At 44.3% G+C, this 20,749-nt stretch overlaps 3 protein-coding genes across 3 annotated transcripts in view; all 3 read left to right on the forward strand.

Moving 5' to 3' along the window:
* Positions 1 to 8,829, forward strand: part of LOC133919306 (uncharacterized) — a 67,247-nt gene extending 58,418 nt beyond the window's left edge. The window contains exon 2 of the transcript XR_009909915.1: positions 8,361 to 8,829. The gene's annotated coding sequence lies outside the window, so the exon portion shown is untranslated. The remainder of the gene's footprint in view (positions 1 to 8,360) is intronic.
* A 32-nt stretch (positions 8,830 to 8,861) lies between these two features.
* On the forward strand, positions 8,862 to 9,598 carry LOC133919307 (uncharacterized protein At4g06744-like). The gene has a single exon (XM_062363673.1). The coding sequence runs from the start codon at positions 8,908 to 8,910 to the stop codon at positions 9,574 to 9,576; it is 669 nt and encodes a 222-aa protein (XP_062219657.1). The 5' UTR covers positions 8,862 to 8,907; the 3' UTR covers positions 9,577 to 9,598.
* A 5,672-nt stretch (positions 9,599 to 15,270) lies between these two features.
* On the forward strand, positions 15,271 to 15,726 carry LOC133917995 (uncharacterized). The gene has a single exon (XM_062361788.1). It carries the CDS (start codon positions 15,271 to 15,273, stop codon positions 15,724 to 15,726), a length of 456 nt encoding a protein of 151 aa, XP_062217772.1.
* Positions 15,727 to 20,749: the final 5,023 nt, after the last annotated feature.

Raw genomic sequence — 20,749 nt, forward strand, 5'->3', positions numbered from 1 at the left:
CAGGGTGTCGCAGAATTCTATACAGATCCATGGCACGACTAGAGTGTGTGCGCAGTTAACAGGCGTCCGATTCATATGTACATCCATGGCATTGATAACAACCAATTATTTTCATATATCTTAATATATATCAAAGCAACATGTAGTATTCAATGCACCATAATAATCCTAAAAAATTAAGATAAAAATTCTCTCATTTTTTGAGAGAAAAAGATAAAGATATATATCATTTATTTTTGTGCATCCAGGTTATAATGGAGGCGATTAATCAGATCAGATAAAAGTCTACAGCTAAAACTCTATTAGATCTATTTACTGATACCTATATTAGCTTTTTTTTAAGGACAACCTTACTGGATATAATATATTAAAATAAAGATATACAAATGCACAAAGGCAAAAATTAAAAGGTAAACAAAATTACAGAGCTATGTCTCCATGATTCTATTTCTGGAAAGTATTTGCCTTTTGTTCTATAAATAACCAAGGCAAATTCTTTCTTGAACTAGTACGCGTGCTTGTGAAATCCACGTGTCTGATATAGAGACAACAATATTGAAATACCATTTAGCATTTTCACAAGGCACCTACAGGAAGCGAGCAACCCCACACATGTGAAAGAAGTACTTAGAAGGACACGATCGCGATTGCTGAAAGGATCGGATGAGCATTTTTAGCATCTCCAATCCCCCTAATTACTAATATTGTTGGATTATCTCAACAATTAAAAATTTGAAGAACAAATAACAAAAGGGCAAATCTAACAAAGATAACGCACCTTTCAAATGATGCCAAAAAAAAAAATTACAGGCACCACACAATAATATAATCTCAACCATATGTGTGAGATCATGAGTGATGAAATTGGTAAAGCAAAGTGATTTAGCATAATGATATTATGATGATGTTCATGTGTTGTTTAGATGTTGTTTAGTATGCTCATGTAGCATGATTGGTTTATACACTTCAGTTAGCGTAGTTGTGCTGGATGCAATATACTTATATGAGTAGTATTTTATGGACCGGTCTTGAGTAAAATTGAGAAGATTGAGAATAACTTGTTTTTGTATGTATGTTTTTTCAGTTTTTCATGTGTAGGTATTGCTTGAGGGCGAACGTGTGGTTGATGATGGGATCAAAACTAGGTTTAGAGTGGAATTGAGGTTCAAGTAATCAAGAATGTTATGTAGGACCTTTAGGCTAGATAACAATGCGTATGGAGGCTACGTGCAATGGAGGCGCAAGTTGAGTCAGGTGATCGGCTAGAAACTCTCTGCTCGCACTGGTCGATCTGACCGTCAGCGGGCCAGTCTAACCAATGGACGCATGTTGGCTATAGAAGTCTCTGTTTTCAAGGTTGGCGGTTTGACCGTTGGGGCTAGAGGTCTTACCATAGTTGTGAGGCATGGTCTGACCTCTAGGCATGATCTGAGTCGGTTTCAACTTGGAGTTCTTGATTCCAAGCCAAGGTTGGCTTGGGGGACTGTAAAAAGAAGGGATCACGGCAAGAGAAGACACCAAGATCCAAAGGATAGCCTAAGTTATACACATTTTATAGAACACTACGCAAACTAGGGTTTTCTTGCACACTTTGCTTCTTTCTTCAAGTTAGGGCTACGCTTCCCTATTACCCAAACATAGAATACAACTAATCAAGCTTCTAGGTTATTCAAAGATATTAGCAGCGGAATCGTTCTGTTGGTTATCAACCAAGCACGAACACGGTTGATCTCGCCAATAAAACTAAATCCCTGCAAGTGTACAAAGAACAAAAGCAAGAACATAGAAAAAGAAATCTAAAAATTAGGAATAGGATTATACACTCAAAGTTCGGGTTCCACAAACCAATGTGTATACAAGTTTGGTCCTGTACAAAAGCGAAATCTCACAAGCAATGTGTATAGATGTCATCTAAGCAAAACCCAATAATGCTAAGTCAGCAGCTACTAAATATATAAGAGGGAGGGACGCGAGAGGGTCGTGCTAGGGTTGTATGTGGCCAAAGGGGGCGCACATAATCTGGGATTGGACACCAACTCACTTACAAGGCCCAACGTGGCCCAAAATAGTGATGCGGTAGATTCCTTTGATGATTCTGACTGACCCATAATGAATTTGGCTAAGGGACCAGAGCCATTGAAAATGGGTGGTCCTAAACTTTCCAAAGAGTAAAAAATGCCTCCATTGAACTTTGTACGAGGTTGATATGACCATTTTAATATGATTTTATCTTCTAATGTCAAACCGAACTCTATGTATGATTTGAGGGCAACTTGAAGTCGTGGTCATGTAGAGATGATGACATCATTCGAAAATTCCACCAACTTAGTGTGGAGGTAGCCGGTGGGACTTGGTGCCAATAAGAGATCCATCAACAAACAACGGCAGACTGGTGATGGTGTTGTGGGTATTGCTCCCATATTCCTAAGTAATAAGACATCATAAGAATTTAGTAGCATCATATCCTCACAAATATTAACATGGACAGTGAAGAATAGTCTCACCTCATGATTCAATCGACGTACATGAGCTTAATCATAGGATCTTATAATGATATAGATGCAACAACTAAAACATTATCTTTAGAGGGTTATATCCAAATGAGTGGTGTCCTCATGATATGTGCTCTCCCTCTCCCGCGAGCCAGCTCCGAGTCAGTCAAATCCCTGGCAAGATCGCACAGGCTCCAGTGAGCCTCACTGACTGCCTCTACTCCCCTCCCGTGCTCTCTCTCCCCCCTACTGAAGCGCCACCGACCAAGCTCCACCACCATGTCACTGCTCCACCGTCAGCCAAGATCCCGACTTTGTGCATGTCAATGAAACCAAGTCAAATGGAACCGCATTGTCATGCAGAGTGTATTTCTACTAGCCTCGGCCGAAGTGGCAATCGGAATCGTCACCGTTGGCCATTGCACCCAATAGTACGATCGTAGTTGCGTGACCTGACCGCTGACACTATTTGAATGGGGTCAGATGGCACTTCCTCAATGGTCTAATCACTGTTAGATCGGTGAGACCGTGGTCAACCCGGACCCCTACTGTTGTACATTTTAAAATTGTTATAACTCATAAAATGCATAGAAAATCGTAGGTTACTCCAAAAGTTGTGCTTTTTTTTATTTCTTAATATTGTGCCCTACCTGTTAAAAATTCCTAAACTCATGAAATATCTATAGAAATTCCTTAAATGAATTAATTATGCTAAAACTTTTATCAATGATTTGTGAACCACCGATCTTACGAATACATGAAGGATGTAAGGGATACTCTCTGTAGCCGAATCACACTCCAGAACACAGAGATTTATACAGGTCCAGACCTCTTGAAGGATAATAGCCCTACATCCTATAGTCTTGTATTGATCTTTAAGACAATGTTAGAAGGGGGTCTTGGCTAGCCTAGATGGATCTAAACCTAGTCGAGGGGCTCCTTACGTGTAGTCTCGGCGACATGTCGATGTAGATCATGTATATAGAAGGCTTAAGGGCTTGAGGCTCCCGTAGGCTTGGGGCTTGTTTGTTGGACTTCAATGGACTTGTCCACCGTAGGGTCCCCTGACTCTGTATATATATGGGGGTTGATGTATGGCTCCTGGACTCCTTCCTGAGTTAGATTCTGTTATCCTTAGAGATAAACTTTCATATCTACGAGATACCTTGGTAGCTGCGAGCAATTTCCATACGTCTAGGGATTTCTTTCCTAGGCACGGACATATGCTCCGAAAATACAGGAAACCCTAGGGGATCTTGATATTTATATGATACTAATATGCGGTAGTTTTATACTACCCATCGTCAAGCCCCTCACCAGTACGTGAATTGAGACTTCAACGGATCAAAATTTAGTCCAGTAAAGAGAGACATTTTGATGGACTGCATCTTTGAGTAACTTGGATCCTCGGATTGGATGGTACGTCTAGCCAGGATTTGGGAAACTTTAGGTCATCTAGTCGGGACTGCAAATACCTTAAAAGGCACTCATGTGAGCCCCCGAGTAAGTATTCCATCCAAGTAGGAATTCCGAGTTATCCAACCTTTTGAAAGGACGGGGAGAAAAGACTCTTTGCTGACCGGGTTTGAAATTTGAATCGTCGTAGCAGAAATTTTGTGTAGTGGTGAAAAGAATCTTTCTTGACAAAAGATGACGATAAAGTTTGGAAACTAAGCGCATTTGTCAGTGTCGTGCACCAGCTCTCCCAGGATTTCGTATCAACAGCCCCCGCCTGCGTTGAAAGAGATCTCGAACATAAAATACGATGGGACCCTGGCACAGAAGATCATAGCTCCGAGTAGTACTCGGAACCGCAACGGTGGCCAGTTGGAAAATCATCAAGGGCACTTAGGCTTTCTTCTATATACTTTGCTTGGGAATAGAAACTTATTCTTTTGTTAGTAAAAAATAAAAAATAATGTAAACACAACGACATAACATGCCATCAGTGCCGTCGCCATTAGTCTATCGGTGATGGTTCATAACTAGAACCGGCACTGATAGTTGGCTCCAAAAATTGACGTTTCGAAGCAAAAAAAGAGGATTTTTTCTTGCAACCAACCAGCGACCGAGGCTCGAGCTACCCCACAAGCGCAGGCCATAGTCGCGTTTTTTTCACGCATGTGCGTTCCGTTGGATTCGAAGCCACAACCTCCTCCCTCGCGCGTACGTTTCTTACCATCTCACCTATCTCTCATTACTGATAGCACTACGAGATATTTTTCTTTTGACCCATCCTGCCGAAAGTTTGTCATGATTATTTCGGCATCTAAATTAATTTAAATGAAAAAGTGGTCAACTACAAAGTTATAGATCTCATCGAAAGCTATAATTTTCATATAAAGTTTATCTCCATCCAACACCGTATGAAAAGTTATGAATATCAAAAAATCAGCTGTCACATCAACTATCAGTGGCGGTTCGTGACACGAACTGGCACTGATAGTCCCTTCATTATCAGTGCCAGTTGTGGCATGAACCGGCACTGAAAAGTCACTATCAGTGCCGGTTCCAGCTACGAACCGGCACTGATAGTGACTTTTCAGTGCCGGTTCGTAGTGCCTCAGCCATTGTTCGCACGCAGGAGTTTAACAACCGGCACTAATACGTCTTCAGTAGCATTTTTCACAATCGACACTGATAGGATGCTACTTATGACATATTCTGTAGTAGTGAAATGAAAGCGGTAGGACTTCTTGGGAACTCGATACCGAGGAGATAGCGACAACCTAACATGTTTAGTGCTACTCGCTTCATCCTCCGACTTGGGTAGGATGACTTCATTACTAATCAGGTCAACCCTAGGTCGGACATGAGTGGGAGGTGTTGTAGCCCCTAGACACTCGAGGACACGATAAGGAGCCTTTGTCACATCCCGTGAGTTCGTAACTTATAACATCATCTCCATGCAAAGGAAGTCGCTTTAGCATACAGACAATATGTTATCGTTAGCTCTTGGTATATTGTACTCATCTAGCCCCGTCTAGTTATCTGGGAAGAAAACTCAGATAGGCAGTCAAAGATAATAAGATTAAAAAAACTACCATCCGGACATTATGAATTAGCCGACCGGGGTAAGAGAAAAAAATTGAATTCTCATACTTCCCCCCTTGTCATAGAAACTCTTGTTTCCTGAAGTCAATTCCCGTGTGACCTTGTCCGGGCTTATCCGGGTGCGCACGATAGGTAAAGGTACCCGGATTGCGGCTTACCGCCGGTGTACCCATCTTACAGGTGCCAGACATTTAGTTTTAGTGAAGACAAAAAAGAACACAAAGAGATTCAAGCGACCTTACGGAAAATATGAACATTTACTAATATAAACTTACTCTTAGTACTTAAACATAAAACTTTTGGAGTTGGTCGCCGTTCCAAGAATTATTTGAAGACTCATCCATCCTCCATTGCTAAGAGACCCGGGGCAAGTAGACTCGATCACTGTGTAGAGACCCTCCCACTTTGGGATAGCTTATTGATGTTACGTTGGCTCTAAACAGGTCATAGAACTAGGTTCCTGGCTTAGAGGGTTCTTTGTCGGATGTCTTGGTCATAGTAGCTCCAGAGGAATTTGATATTCGGTTATGTCATTTCTTAGTAGAGATACTGAAGAAGACGAAAAGGAACTTGAAGCCCCCAGGTGCTACTGGGAAGGGCCCCAGAATATTCAGCCCCTAATTCACGAATGGCCATGATAATGAGATCGTCTGTAAGGCTTGGAAGGGTTGGTACACACGCCCACTGTGGAATTGGCAGTTGGTGTGTCTTTAACCATCTCGCTTGCATCATGGAGAACCGTAGGCTAATAAAAACCTTGTCTGAATGCCTTTTCGACCAGAGTTCGGAAGGAAGCGTAAGCTCCACACACTCCTCCATGGATTTACTTGAGTAGTTCTCTACGCTGCTTCTGAGATATGCACCTCATGAATACTCTGTGGGTGTCTCTGCGATGGAGAACACCATCCACCAAAGTATATATCCTAGATTGACGGAAAATCTGCTTAGATAGTGCATCGTCTTCGAGAATAGCTTGATCTTGAAGAAACTTATGGATTGGATCCATCCATGCATCCTCGTACTCGAGCAGAGCTACGAGTTCCCCCACAACTCCTTTGGGAGCGTCGATTCTTGGTGAGCCCCTCAGTTGGTTATAGGTCTCGTAGACCACCACTCCTTCATCCGTGTCATCTGTAGATTTCACGAACGGCTTCGAGAGTGTTTCTATGAAGATCCCAGATTGTCCTAGAGATCATGAGGAGGCTAGTTGGGCAAGACTATCGGCAAGATAATTATCCTTTCTCAGGCTGTATCTGACCTCAAGTTCGATGAATTTCTTTTCTAGCTTTGTCACATCCGCAAGGTAATCTGTCATGGTCTTGTTTGAGATTTGGTACTCCTTGCTAACTTGTTTCACCACCAATTATGAATCCCCTTTCACTAGAAGGCGGCGGATACCAAGCGTAGAAGCTACTTGAAGACCAACGAGCAGACTCTCATACTCGGCTACATTGTTTGTGGCCAGGAAGTCAAGCTGCAAAGCGTATTGCAACCTTTCTATTGTAGGAGATAAGATCTTCCTTTGTTTTGGTCTTGATGGCTAGATCATCAAAGGATGCCTCCAGATAGGTTCTTTGACAATCCATGTTGTCGAAAGCCGCAGGGGAAGATCTCAACTTGTGGCGAACGTCGTTTGCATGATCATCTTGGTCATCGAGCGATTCGGGCTCAATGCCGTAGTCTTTAGCACATTGATCCATGAAATGACTTACCTTATTGCTAAATCATTGCCAATAAGATCATCCCCTAGATCCACCTGATCGACTATCGAATCCTTGTCAGTCGAGAGGGTAAAGTTGTCATAGAACCCTTATCCGAGAAGCCAGTTCTTGGTGAAGACTTAAGTGGAGTTAGCAACATATTGCGTGATAAAGATTCAACGTTGTTGGTCATGATCCCTACGGATGGCGCTAGCTGTCGACAATTTATGAATCGCCAATTTTACAAATACGTGAAGGATGTAGGGGATACTCCTTGTAGCTGAATCACACTTCAGAACACAGAGATTTATACAGGTTCAGACCTCTCGAAGGATAATAGCCCTACGATCTTTGAGACAATATTACAAGGGGGAGGGGTGTTGGCTAGCCTAGATGAATCAAAACCTACGAGGGGCTCCTTGTGTGTAGTCTTGGCAAGATGTTGATGTAGATCACGTATACAGAACGTTTGAGGGCTTAGGCTCCTGTAGGCTTGGGGCTTGTTTGTTGGACTTCAATGGACTTGTCCCCCACAAGGTCCCCTGCCTCTGCATATATATGGGGGCTACCTTGTGGCTCTTGGACTCCTTCCCAAATAGGAGTCTGTTATCCTTAGAGATAAATTTCCATATTTGTGACATACTCTGGTACATACGGGTAGTTTTCATACGTCTAGTGATTTTTTTTCCAGGCACAAATGTATGCTCTGATAATACAGGAAACCCTAAGGGATTTGGATACGTATAGGATACTAATATACAGTAGTTTTATATTACCTATTGTCAACTTCATTAATTCATCATTAATTCATGACATGTTTAAAATTGATGAAACTATTTTTTTGGTATTCTTTTGATTTGAACTGCCTATGAAAAATATCTTCTTACACGCTGTACATGTTTAGCATGCCTTTAATGACTATGGTTAATTAAGCTTGATTTACTTGGAAAATTCATACTTAGATTAATAAATATATATCAAAAGTGAGCATTCTTATTGCATTGTATCCATGGCACCGTGCATTACACATGAACCATTTTGCTTGCATTTTTGGAGCATCTCTCATGGCATTTCATTCATGCTTATTTGTGATGCACCCTTTTTAATTCTTTAGAGAATGATGTTCCCGAGAGTCACGAGGTTGAACCCGAGGGTGAACAGGAATTGTTCGTGAGTGAAGCACCCGAAGAGTGATAGTTAGAAGTCAAGTCTTTAAATTCTCAATATATGTTTAGCTATGCTTAAGTCATCGGTAGCTAATAAGCAACATTGTTGTCAATTATTGCGAATCCCCTGTCACCTCTAGCTTGTCGTGTCGTCGAAGAACCCTATATATACCGTTGTTGTGCCGGGGACTACTACTCAATTTACAAAACGCAAGGCTGTCTGTTGCCTCAATAGAACCCGAGATGGGCTCGGATAACCACTTTAGGTTTCCCTTCAGACAGAGCCTCGTCGTGCTGCTCTTTTTAGCTGCTGCGGTAATTGCAGGCTCTGCTCGTCCAGAATCTTACAAGACGACCCAACATCCTCCATTATATGATCAGCAAGCAGATGGCATAACAAACAAACAATTGCTCTACATTTGCATCAATACATTCTGCCGCTTTATATTACTCGTCAAAAGCAACACTCAGAAGGAAGTAGTTACTGTCGATGCCATGAATGCTAAGCCGGCGCTCCTCCTATACAACTATGGATTATCGGGCCCACTTCCAGCGAATATTGGCTCCTCCAAGTTGAGCTACCTCGCTCTCGCCAACAACAAGCTCACCGGGCCAATCCCACCATCAATCGGGCACCTGCAAGACTCCCTCCTCGAGGTGCTCCTCCTCAACAACCAGCTCTCCGGCTGCCTCCCTCACGAGCTCGGCATGCTCACCAAGGCGGCCGTGATCGACGCCGGCATGAACCAGCTCACCGGTCCGGTTCCGTCATCCTTCTCTTGCCTCAGCAGCGTCGAGCAGCTCAACCTGGCCGGAAACCGCCTCTACGGAGAGGTGCCCGACGCGCTCTGCAAGCTCGCCGGGCCGGCCGGCCGCCTCGCCAACCTCACGCTGTCCGGCAACTACTTCACCTCCGTCGGGCCGGCGTGCGCGGCGCTGATCAAAGAAGGCGTGCTGGACGTGAAGAACAACTGCATTCCGGGATACGCCAACCAGAGGCGGCTGGCGGAGTGCGCGTCGTTCCTGAGCCAGCCGAAGACATGCCCGGTGGCGAGCACTCAAGTGACGTGCCCCGCCGCAGCTGCCAAGAACGCGGCGACGCCGGAGGAGAGAAAGGGCAGGGACTACTCCAGCTACGTGACGTACGCTACTCTGCATGAGTGAGGCGCCACGGTGGCATGCACTAGGGGACAGAGTGCCTCGGTGCTACTTGCTCATCTTGTATTCTTGTGCATGTTGGTGTGCTTGTGTTATTGTCCGTTTCCTCTGTACGTGTTGCTGTCACCTCTGCTTCGTGAAAAATCGTTTGTGATTATTAAAAGTTGGTGTGTCTTGTGTTTTCGCTTCAGTGGTGTTTAAATCATGCAAACTGTCAGATATGTCGGTGGCTTGTGTCAACATTGCCAGCCAACATTGGATGAATATGACAAGTCCGTTTTGTATAAGGGCCGAAGCCCTTTTTTGCAAAAAACGAGATGACCAAATTCCTTGACAGCCTAATATTACAGTTAGCTTACCACGGACGTCTAGCGTCATGTTTTGCGCGGTTGATTGCTGCATAAATTCATATAGAATTTGGTTCGTATATATCTCGGATTTTCTGACGGGACTATAGGACGACATTCCATGTCTTCATTTGTTCATTGTGTTTCTTTTCGATCTACTAGCAACTGCATATTTGTTTCATTCACGTGAAATATGTAAGTGTTTTAGCGGAAGCATCATCAGGATCGACAAGCTAAGTATAAAATCAACACATGAATCTAGCTTTTGTTAGGAAACTTAAGAGTTTTACAACTGAATGTGGACCTGTCTCGATCTCTTGAAAGATTCGATTCTATCTTTTAGAGTTTTTGGCATATAAATATAGGGGTAAAACCCCTATTGTAGAACATACAGATGAAATAAAGAGAAATATTTTCCCTTACATTGTATCTCCTTCGTATGATTATTTTCTAGAGGGATCTCCTTTTTATGATTGTTTTCTAGAGGAATCTCTGTACTACACCGGTAGCAGTGGTTCCTCAATATGTTATCAACACGAAGCTCTGCTAGAGACCAAGCTAGCGAAATGTTATTGGGGGAATCAGATCGTCTCATTCGCAAGAATTGAAAGGTACGACCGGTTCGGTATGTCTTCTCGCTACTACTGTTTTTGCGTCAGACCTGTACATCGCATGAACAGTAGCCTAAATAGCAACATGAATAGTATGAGTACGTAGCTGATCTGGTGCGGCCCGCAGCCGCCACCACGCCACCGACCGGGAGTCGGCGGCCACCCCTTACACAAGAACGCGGTGGCTCGAACACCATTGCCATAGATTGAAAGAAAAAAAATTGCATGCCACACCGTTGGCACGGAAGCTGGCGACCTTCTTGCTTCGCTGCGCCACAGGGCCACCAGAGCCACCGCCTGCCACGCCGGTCGCCTGTAGCACACCACCAGCCGTGCCATTACCTGTCTATACGCTCATCTGCTGCCGAACTGCCCCCCCAGAGGCGCTCCGTGCCGCCAGCTTGAAGGCATGCTGCCACCACGGGCCACCGCACCGCCGCAACCCCTGTAGCAATACCGCCCCGCTCACAAGCGGCCGAGCTGTCGCTAACCGTGCGCCCGTCTCGCACCGTTGATGGCCGCCGCACTGCCCTTTGGCTTAGCCGCCGCCGGGCTGTGCCGACTGTCTTGAGTGCCGGGTCCCTCCGGAAGGAGGATTCTTTGCCAACCGTGGGCCGATGGCCGTCACGCCACCTCGGCTCGACCGTCGCCCTCAGCAAGCTGCCGGTCTGGGTGGCGGCTAGGGTTTCTAAATCCTAGCTGCCCCTTGTATATATGGCACATGGGCCAATGGGCTGGGCCGACCCAAGTTAGCAGGCCAACCTAATAATGGATGAAAACCGATGGAAATAAAAAAGAAAAAAAATCAGAAATTTTACTTTTAGCTCCCAGGATTTTCATTTATTTGAGCGCAGTCCCTGTCCTCTTGCATGTAGGCCCCTGGTTGTTCTGAAAATTATCCAGAGGCTCTATTTTTGCATAGAAATACCTCTTGAATTTGAATTTTATATCTGTTGTAGCAATTATGTAGTATTTAATTATGTTATTATTATTTTTACTGTTTAAATTGCATGTTATGCGTTTAAATTTAGTAAAATTCATATAATAGCATAGAAAATATCAAAAGAATTTACAGTAATCCCATTTGGTAGGATGATGCAACTTTACTAGTAGTAATACTTGTGTCATTTAAATATGTAGATGGCTGGCATTAGGAACAAGGAGTTCGCTGAGCTTAGTGAAGATGGCTGCAACTATCTCACTTGGACGTTGGATGTTCAGATTGTACTGAGGGCAAAAGGCTCCGTGCTGCTGTTAGCCTTGGAACAAGTAGTGCAATGGTTCCCTTGGAGGATGAGAATGATTAGGCACTTCATTTTCTCTGTCACCATCTCTTCCCCACTTTGAAGGATGAGTATATGGAAATAACCAACACTAAGGCACTATAGGACGCACTGTAGGAGCGTTTTGAGCACCTTAAGTACACAATCAAGCCTCTTGCAGAGCAAGAATAGGTCCGGCTCCGTTTCTGTGACTACAAGCATGTCAAAGATTACAACTCCGCGCTGCACTGCATTTTCACACTTCTATATCTCTGTGGGAAAGAGATGACAGAAACGGGGAAAATTGAGAAGACTCTCTCCACTTTTCATCTGAATGTGGCAGAATCGGCGCGTAATCACCACCAATCAAAATACAAGAAGTATTCTGAACTGATTGACATGTTGCAACTTCATGAAGTTCATGAAGAAGTCATAAACAAGAACTTCTTATCCCAGCCGCAAGGAAAGAGTAGTGGCCTAGAAGTTAATCACAGCTCTTTCAAAGCACGGAAGAACCGCAATAAGAAGCGGGGGAAGAGAGGAAGGAAAGTGGTGGTAGACAAGGTCAAGCCTGGTGATGATAATGGCAAGACAAAAAAAAATAAGTCAAGCCATATCGTGAGCAGAACCAGACATGCTATAAGTGCAGTGTTTGGGGCCATTGGTCCTGAATCCGCAAAGCACCAAAGTATGTTGTGAAAGAATACCGGAAGAAGAAAAAGGAGTAGCTAGAAGCACACCTTACCATTGTAGTGGGGATGGAAGTGGACAAAGCAGCAACAATTGAAAGGGAAACATCTCACATGAAAGTTGATGATGCTCCCAACACTGGCAGTAAAAGACCTCCTAATGAAGGATGCAGAGACCTCTACTTTGCCCTCCTCCATTGCCATAGAAGATGTCATGAAGGATGAAGCGGAAAAGAAAGCCATTATAGATGAAGTGGCCGGATATTTTTCATCCTCTATCTAGAATTAGAGTAGTTAGCTATTTACTTGCTGAATTTAGGAGGATTGAATTAATAAATCTAAACTCTAGAAGAGCAAGCTTAGCTGCAAATAATAAGTTTGATAGTTAATAAAGCATTTAGTCATGTTGCTACTTCCTCGCATGTAAATGATTGAAAGCTTTATTTGTAGAATATGTGTGACGTCCGCATGGAGGAAGTATGTATTGTGGATAGTGGAACCATAAACACTATCTTAAGAGAAAATGTGTATTTTTAGTCTATTAGAAATAGCTCTGAAAAAGTGATGACTATCAGTGGTAGTGATAAGTGCATAGTAGGTTCTGAAAGAGTCACAATCATATTACCGATGGGAACTACTTTGTACATTGAAGAAGCATTGCTATACCCTAAATCCACAAGAAATCTCCTGAGTTTTAAAGATATTCGCGCTAACGGTTTCCATGTAGAAACTGGTGAACAAGATGGTAGGGACAACCTACTCATCACTAAGCGTGATAGTGAAGTGAGAATACTAGAAAAACTTTCCTCTATGAGCAGTGACTTGTATTAAACTCGCATTAAAGTACCTGAAGTGTTCACTACCTTGAAGACTGTGTTTCGTAGTGCAAAATTATTCTCCATATGACATGATAGATTAGGTCACCCTGGTCTTAGAATAATGAGGAACATAATTACTAACTCACAAGGTCATGGCATAAATGTAAATAATTTCCCGAATCATGAAGATTTTATATGCCCTGCATGTATTAACAGGAAATTAATAACAAGACTATCTACCTTGAAGGTACAAGATGAAATCGTTGCATTCTTGGACTAAATCCACGAGGATATTTCTTGTGACACCCGGTTTTAAAGGGACAAAACCAGGTATAACACATGTATGCCAAGATCAAGTTTCATACATGCGTTACATCATTAGTATATCATCACAGTGCCATTATTACAATAACGTCATCCAAAGGACCCGAGGGTCTAAAAGAAAAACACAGTGGAAAAGAAAACTCCAGCGCCAGTGGGTCTTCCATCTTCCACATGCGTCAACCAGGGGCACACCAGCCTAGAAAAGGAGCTCCAGGTCGAAGTCATCTCCATTGAAGTATGCAGCTTCATTGACAGCTTCTGAACAGCAGAAGAATGCAAGAAAGGGAGCAACGGGTGTGAGTACATAATGTACTCCTAAAGTGTAGGGAAATCATGCTATGAGGCTTGAGTCAAGAAAAGGCTAGACATTGGTTTACTGCACTACGCAACATTGACCTATAACTCCAATAGCAGGCATCTTATTTACCAAATGTGAAGACACAACTATATCAAGAAGAACAGCTCATCGGATTCCATACGACTACCAAGACTCACCAGGTAATTCCATCACCCGGTTACCCAACCGACTAAAATCCTGATCCTAACTAATCAAGAAGAAGTCCAAGCTCACTCTTGACTGTGAGCACGGCTAATCGATCAGTTTGATACTCTGTAGAGTGTGCACAGCTTTCCTTATGAGTCGTGATTTCTGTTTACTTCACACTTCTGGGGTGTGGAGTTGGGGTCTCACTACAAGGCCTTTACAAAGGTCCCACCAACTTGTAGGCACCCACTAAGTTTTCACTGCTAACAATGATTCTATCACTGTAGAAGCCTCCTCTTGTACCATTCAACCGTCCAATGGTGCCCACAGAATCATAGGGGTGGCTAATTAATTGATCAGGCCGTACCCATATAAGCCTTGTATTTGTGCGGTTTAACTTGGTTACATGTTCAAGAACCGATCCTTAGGATCAAACATAGAAACAACCACAAATCAACTGTGAATTTCCCACACACGTACATTCCCGCACCATCATCACACAACCATCCGGATAGGATCCCTACACCATGTTGCTACCAAAATTACCATACCCGGTTCATGTTGCATAATTATTAGTCAAATTTAATATTTACCCCAACCATGATAGCAATTAGCATATCTACCCTTCATTTCACATGATTCATCAACGGCGACAAGGATAATCATACCAAAATCAAGTAAACCCTAATCATAGGCTTTCATTTTAGATAAGCATGCAATGAAGGAATAATAACTACATATTCACCCTAAAAATATGAGCAAAATGTTCAAGGATACTTTCCTTCAGCGGAGGGTTGCTCAAAATCTTCAAAAGCTTGGTCTTGCAGGTTCAGGAACTGCTCACCTCCTAGTCGGCACACTGAAAAGGCACACAAGAGAAACTGCTAAGAACAGTATGCCAAATAGTAATAAAACTAGGTAAAGACCCTATAAAAAGATTCTACAAAACTCTATGAGAATTTCAGCGTGAAAATCGCCCAAATCGGAGGTACAAGCAAAAAGTCATGAGTATTTAAAATTCTAGGGGCTTTTTTACAAATTTTACTTAATTTCAGAGAGTAAACCAATTAATTTTTATACTGAAATCTTGTTTATTTTGCAACCTGATGTCATAAATCAATTTTGAAATATTTTTAAATAGGAAAAAGGAGGGTGGACCAGGCCTATGGACTGTGAACCGAGAGAAAAGCTTCGGTCCACGGGTCCAACGTGGACTGGCAGCACCGGCGGAGCTCGGCATGGCGGCGAGCGGCCGGAGAGGCAACCGAAACAGAGCTCCGGTGTCTGGGAAGCTCTGACAAGCAGCGGAACACGGAGAGGGGGCGACGGCGAGCTCACCCCTAGGGTAAATGGTGTTGGAGCGGGGGCGAGGCGGCTGGGCGACGGTGATGGTGGCGGCGGTGGTCGGTGCGGCATCAGGGAAAGGGGTTCTGGTGGCCGAACATCGATGAGGACCCACGGGATTGACTTTGAAGGAACCTGCAGTGCTGAAGAGGGGGTTAGTTCGGCCGGAGACAGCGCAAACGCGAAGAAAGGCAGTGGTGGCGCATCCTCATCGGAGATGGAGAAGACACGGGCGATGATGGCGCTACGGGTGAGAGAATGGAGCATGAGAGGGTAGCTGGGGTGTGGAACCTCGCCACGAAGGTGTAGGGTTGCTTCGATAGGCGTGGGATGAAGTGGAGCGGCCGGGCAACAGAGAGAAACGGCTGGTGTCCATGGCCATTATGGCCGGTGGTTTTCACATTGATTCGGTAATGAAGAGGGGAAACAGGTAAGGGGACTTGATGGTGCTTAATGCCGTGGATCTGACCGTTATGGGGAGGAGAGAGGGCGTGGGGAGTGTCACGCTGGGTTTTTTCAAAAAAATAACCAGGTGCATTCCACATGTATGCTAGGATCAGTTTCATCATACATGCGGTGACATTATCAGTGATATACAGTTCTATATCGAACAAAACAACTTCATTGAAATAGATACCAGAGTTTTTAAACAGCAGCGAAAGAACAAGAGGGAACTCAATTAAAGCTTCTGGGCATACCACTGGCAATCGACTGCGGGCAATGCGACCTAGGATGCTCCATCTTCATTATGGCCTTCAGCTTCCTTGATCTCCTTGTAGTCTTCTCCAACTGAGCAGCATTTATTATTGGAAATAGCAAGTGTGGGTACGTATTGTACTCCGCAAGTGTAGGAAAGTATGACATGAGGACTTAAGTCAAGAAAAGGTTAGACACTGGTTTACTGCACTAAGCAACTTAACTTATAACTTCGAGAAACAGGCATCCTATTTACTAAGTGTACTTAAACAAGAAGAATAGCTCATTGGATTTCATCCGACTACCAAACTCACCAGATATTCCATATCTGGCTACCAAAACTCACCAGGTAATCCCATTATCTGGCTACCCGATCATCCATCCCAGAATCCTGATCCCAACTAATAAAGAAGAAGTCCAAACCGCTCTTGACTGTGAGCATGGCTAATCGATCAGTTTAATACTCTGCAGAGTTTGCCCATCTTTCCCCACGGGTTGTGATTTTCATCACCCGCATTACCAGGTGATAGTCTCCATGTTGCCATACCGGCCAAACACTTACACACTTCTGAGGTGTGCGCCAAGAGATCACTACAAGGCCTTTACAAAGCTCCCGCCAACCCGCAAGCACCCACTAAGGTTTCAACGCTAATAGATGATTACATCACTGCAGAAGCTCCCTCTTGAAACACTCAACTGTCCAATGGTGCTCACATAACCGGAGGGGTGGCTAATTAATTGGCCAAGCTGTACCCATATAGGCCCTGTGGATGGTTGCGGTTTAGCCTGGTCACATGCTTCAAGGACCAGTCCATAGGATCCCACACAGGAACAACCACAAACCTGTTGTGTAGCACCACCTCTAACCAACCATCCAGTTAGGATCCTTATACCATGTTGCTACAAGATTACCATACTCGATTCTTGTTGCATAAACATTAGTCAAGATTAACATTTGCCCAAACCATGACAGCAACTAGCATATCTACCCTTCATTTCCCATGATTCATCAACGGCGACAAGGATAATCATACAAAATCTAGTAAACCCTAATCATGGGATTTCAAATTAGACAAGCATGCAATAATGATAAACAATTAATATAAAAGTCCTAAAATAGGTGCACGATGTTCAAGGACACTTTCCTGGTTGCTGCTCAGTGATATTTGTAAACTCAGTTTAGGCATATCTCAAAGTTGTGACTTTGTAGATCATGGATTTCTAAACTGTTGGTCTTGGAGATCCTCGTACTGCTTCGGAACATAGTCGTCTACTCGTAGGAACAACCGAAAAAAGAGAAAACACAAATAACTAAGGACAATACATCAAATAGAAGAATCACATCATAAAAAACTCTATGGCTGGATAGGATACGAGATTTAGGCAAATTCATAGAGTGTTGCTTGGATTTGAATGAAATTCGCCGAACAAGATTTGAATAGATGTATTTTATTTGAATAATAAGGGCTGGAACATAATTAACTTAGAAGGCATGGGCTAACATGTAAACATCATAAACAGGAAAGTAAAGATAGAAATAAAGGATCTCTGGAGGGGTTATTTGGGATTCTCACCAAGAGAGCGAGATCAGAGAGCAGAGCAGGGGAGTTTGTCATGGAGGAGTCAACCGGCGGTGGGATCTTGGCATCGCTGGTGGGGGAAAGGTCTGAGGTTGATGGAGATGGTGCAAACGGAGTTGCTGCGCAGCCATGAACTCATGGAGGGCTCAGGTTGACCCGAGGTATAGAAGCACACGCGTATCGGCGAGCTAAAGGCGGTGAGGTGCACGATTAGATGGAAACAGCGGTGGCGATCATTGATGTTGACGTTGGGCAGCAATGGTGTTTCAACAAATCAAGGAGAGCACGGGTGTAGAATGCGAGAAGACAAGCTCGGTTTTATGGTTGGTCTTGTTAGAGAAGTTTCGAGGTACTGGTAAAACAGAGATGAACGTTCTCAGCTTCGATGGTGTCCGCGCATAGACGCATCGAAGAATATGTGCACGTTCCTAAAGAAAGATTATGAATTCAATGAAAGTACTTGAACACAGAGCTTCATACGTATAAGGAACACAATGCTAGGGTGGAGGCAAGATTGTGCAATGATGTTGGAAATTGGGATTGCGTTCCTGGTGGCGTCGCTGCAGATCCGAGGGAACCCTCATGAGTCCACATAGAAGATGTGATGTATCACACCGTGACGCAGTCGGTGCATCCAAATGGCTCCTGGATTGTCAGTGAATGCGAATGCGAATGCATTCCAGGTGCACGTGCAGAACACTTACAGACATGGGGGTAGCGGCGCAGCGACCACAACATCATTGGCGTCGATGCTCTTCTGGCCGAACTACTTCTAGGGGTTGTTGAGGACGACCAGGGGCACATCCTGATGAAAGGGATTGGTGATTGGAGCTCCGTTTTGCCAGAGAACGTGGCTGATGTTCTAGGTGTGCAGGACGTGTCAAACACTGGGCAGCAGGGATTGCAACGTCGAGAATGGAGGCTCTGTTGTAGCTATGGACAAACCGATTTGTTAAGATGTACACGACTAGTAGAGGTACGTCTCAGAAAAATGACTCATGAATTGGAGTGCTAGTTCACTGGGGAACGTGATCTGAACTCCAGACTGGGGCAGCAGCAACGCCGACGTGGATTCCAGTGGTGTCAGGGCTCTAATAGTTGATCTGGTTGGTGAATGCATGGGGAACATCTAGGGACACGTGCTGGTCATAGGGCACGGTGATCCGACCTCTGATCAGTCGGGGAACACCGATTCCCTCCGCAACGGTGCGTCTGTTCACGACGGCGACGATCATGGCGACATAGATCGGGCCTTGGTCGGGGTTGGGGTTCGGTTAGGGATCATAAATGGCATCCATGCAGTGCAAAGGAGGAGGGGAAGGGGTTGGTCCGGGGTCCTCAGCTTGCTACGATGATCGGTGAAGAAGAATTCGCGGAGACTCTGGAATTCGAGCTCACGTTCCCATAGTGCCGATGAAGATATGGTCGAGCCCTTTAGAGATCTTGATGTTCCCTCGACATTTTGCATGGTGAAATGGGTGGCTTGGCTGGATCTTCGCTGGATCATCAGGAACGCCGATGGATTCTTCAGTTCGCACCCTGGACGCGACCAGACATAGAGCAGCACAGATGAGGACGTAGATCCCAGCGTCATCTGTCCTCGTCTGGACAAACTATCTTGGGACGTGGTGGGGGACAACATGGGGTACATCTTGGCAAAATATCAAGGTATTTGGCTAGACAGATCGCTGGAAACGCGGATGCCAATCGGCGACAACATTGCTGTCTGTGACAGCGAACGACACCCGTGCAGGATGGCAGTGGCTGCTAGGGTTTTGGGAGGAATGGGAAGGGGCAAGGGAGGGTGTGGAGCTCCTATTTATATCCTGGGTGCTGCTGGACATGAAGGGGGAGAGGAAGAGTCCGGAGTTGGAAGATGAAGCGAACTGGTGCAGGAAGATGAAGCGAACTGGTGCAGGAAGATGAAATCGACAGCTCGGTTGGAGGATGATATCTTCACTGTACTAACTCCAAATTGGACGTTTTTGAATTCTATATTGTAGTACTCAAAAAGATCTACAACTTTGGTATTCATTGGAATTTCTAGAAACGCCATCTTAATTTCCAAAAATGCATCACAAAATAAACCGTTTGAACTCAGACCAATCTGTGCAGCACTGATTTCGGTGTCCATAACTCCTAGCTCCATTATCCAAATAGGGACTTCCATAGGTGCAAATCGAAGCATCTGACGAGTCCTACAACTTTGGTATTATCAAGCTTTGCATTTGAGGCCATCTTGAACTCCGAATTTTAGTGATAAGACGAAACTGGCGACGAGGAGTAACTGGCAGCCAGCTTCAATTGCCATTATGGCCATTAGAGACATTTAGAGCAGCAGTTTTTGATCTTGAATTGTGGGGTATAAAGATTGGATTGATGTGGGGGATTGAATGAAGAAATGATGGGGAGAGAGGGGAGGTCAAGTGCCATGGAGATGGGCAGCTGGACGGCCATGGCTGCCAGGTGAATGGACGATGTCGTTTGGAGGTGGGTGGAAATGATCAGGTACATGCACATGCAAGTGAGCTGGTTTGGGCTAGCTTTAGCACATATGTGGGCTGTCCTGCTAGCAATCCAACGTGATGCAAGGTTGATGGCATGTTGCTGGTCTGTAGCCACAGGCTAGAGAGAAAACATTGAGGACAGGCATTGCACATTGGGTTGGATCAAAAAGGACATGAGATGAGATTGTCCACATAGGATTTTTGGATGATAAGGGAAAAATGGAACAAGGATTTATCCAACCTTGAAATTCCTTAACCTATTCTAATATGTTATAAATACATTTTTCATCACACAAAACAAATTCTTTTTAAACTCTAAATTTATTTTGGAAAAGCTTTCAAATTCCAGGAAAAATGTTATTTTATTGTTTTAAAATGCTCACAACCCAAAATCGGAATTTTGGGGTGTGACTGGGAGGCGCGGGAATCATGGTGGCCAGCGGAGGGGATTAAAGCTGGTGGAGGAGGAAGAAGGGGAGCTGGCTCGGTCCGGCGGGGCGGCTCGACTACGGTGCGG

This window comes from Phragmites australis, chromosome 5 (genome assembly GCF_958298935.1).
Source record: "Phragmites australis chromosome 5, lpPhrAust1.1, whole genome shotgun sequence".
NCBI lineage: Eukaryota > Viridiplantae > Streptophyta > Magnoliopsida > Poales > Poaceae > Phragmites > Phragmites australis.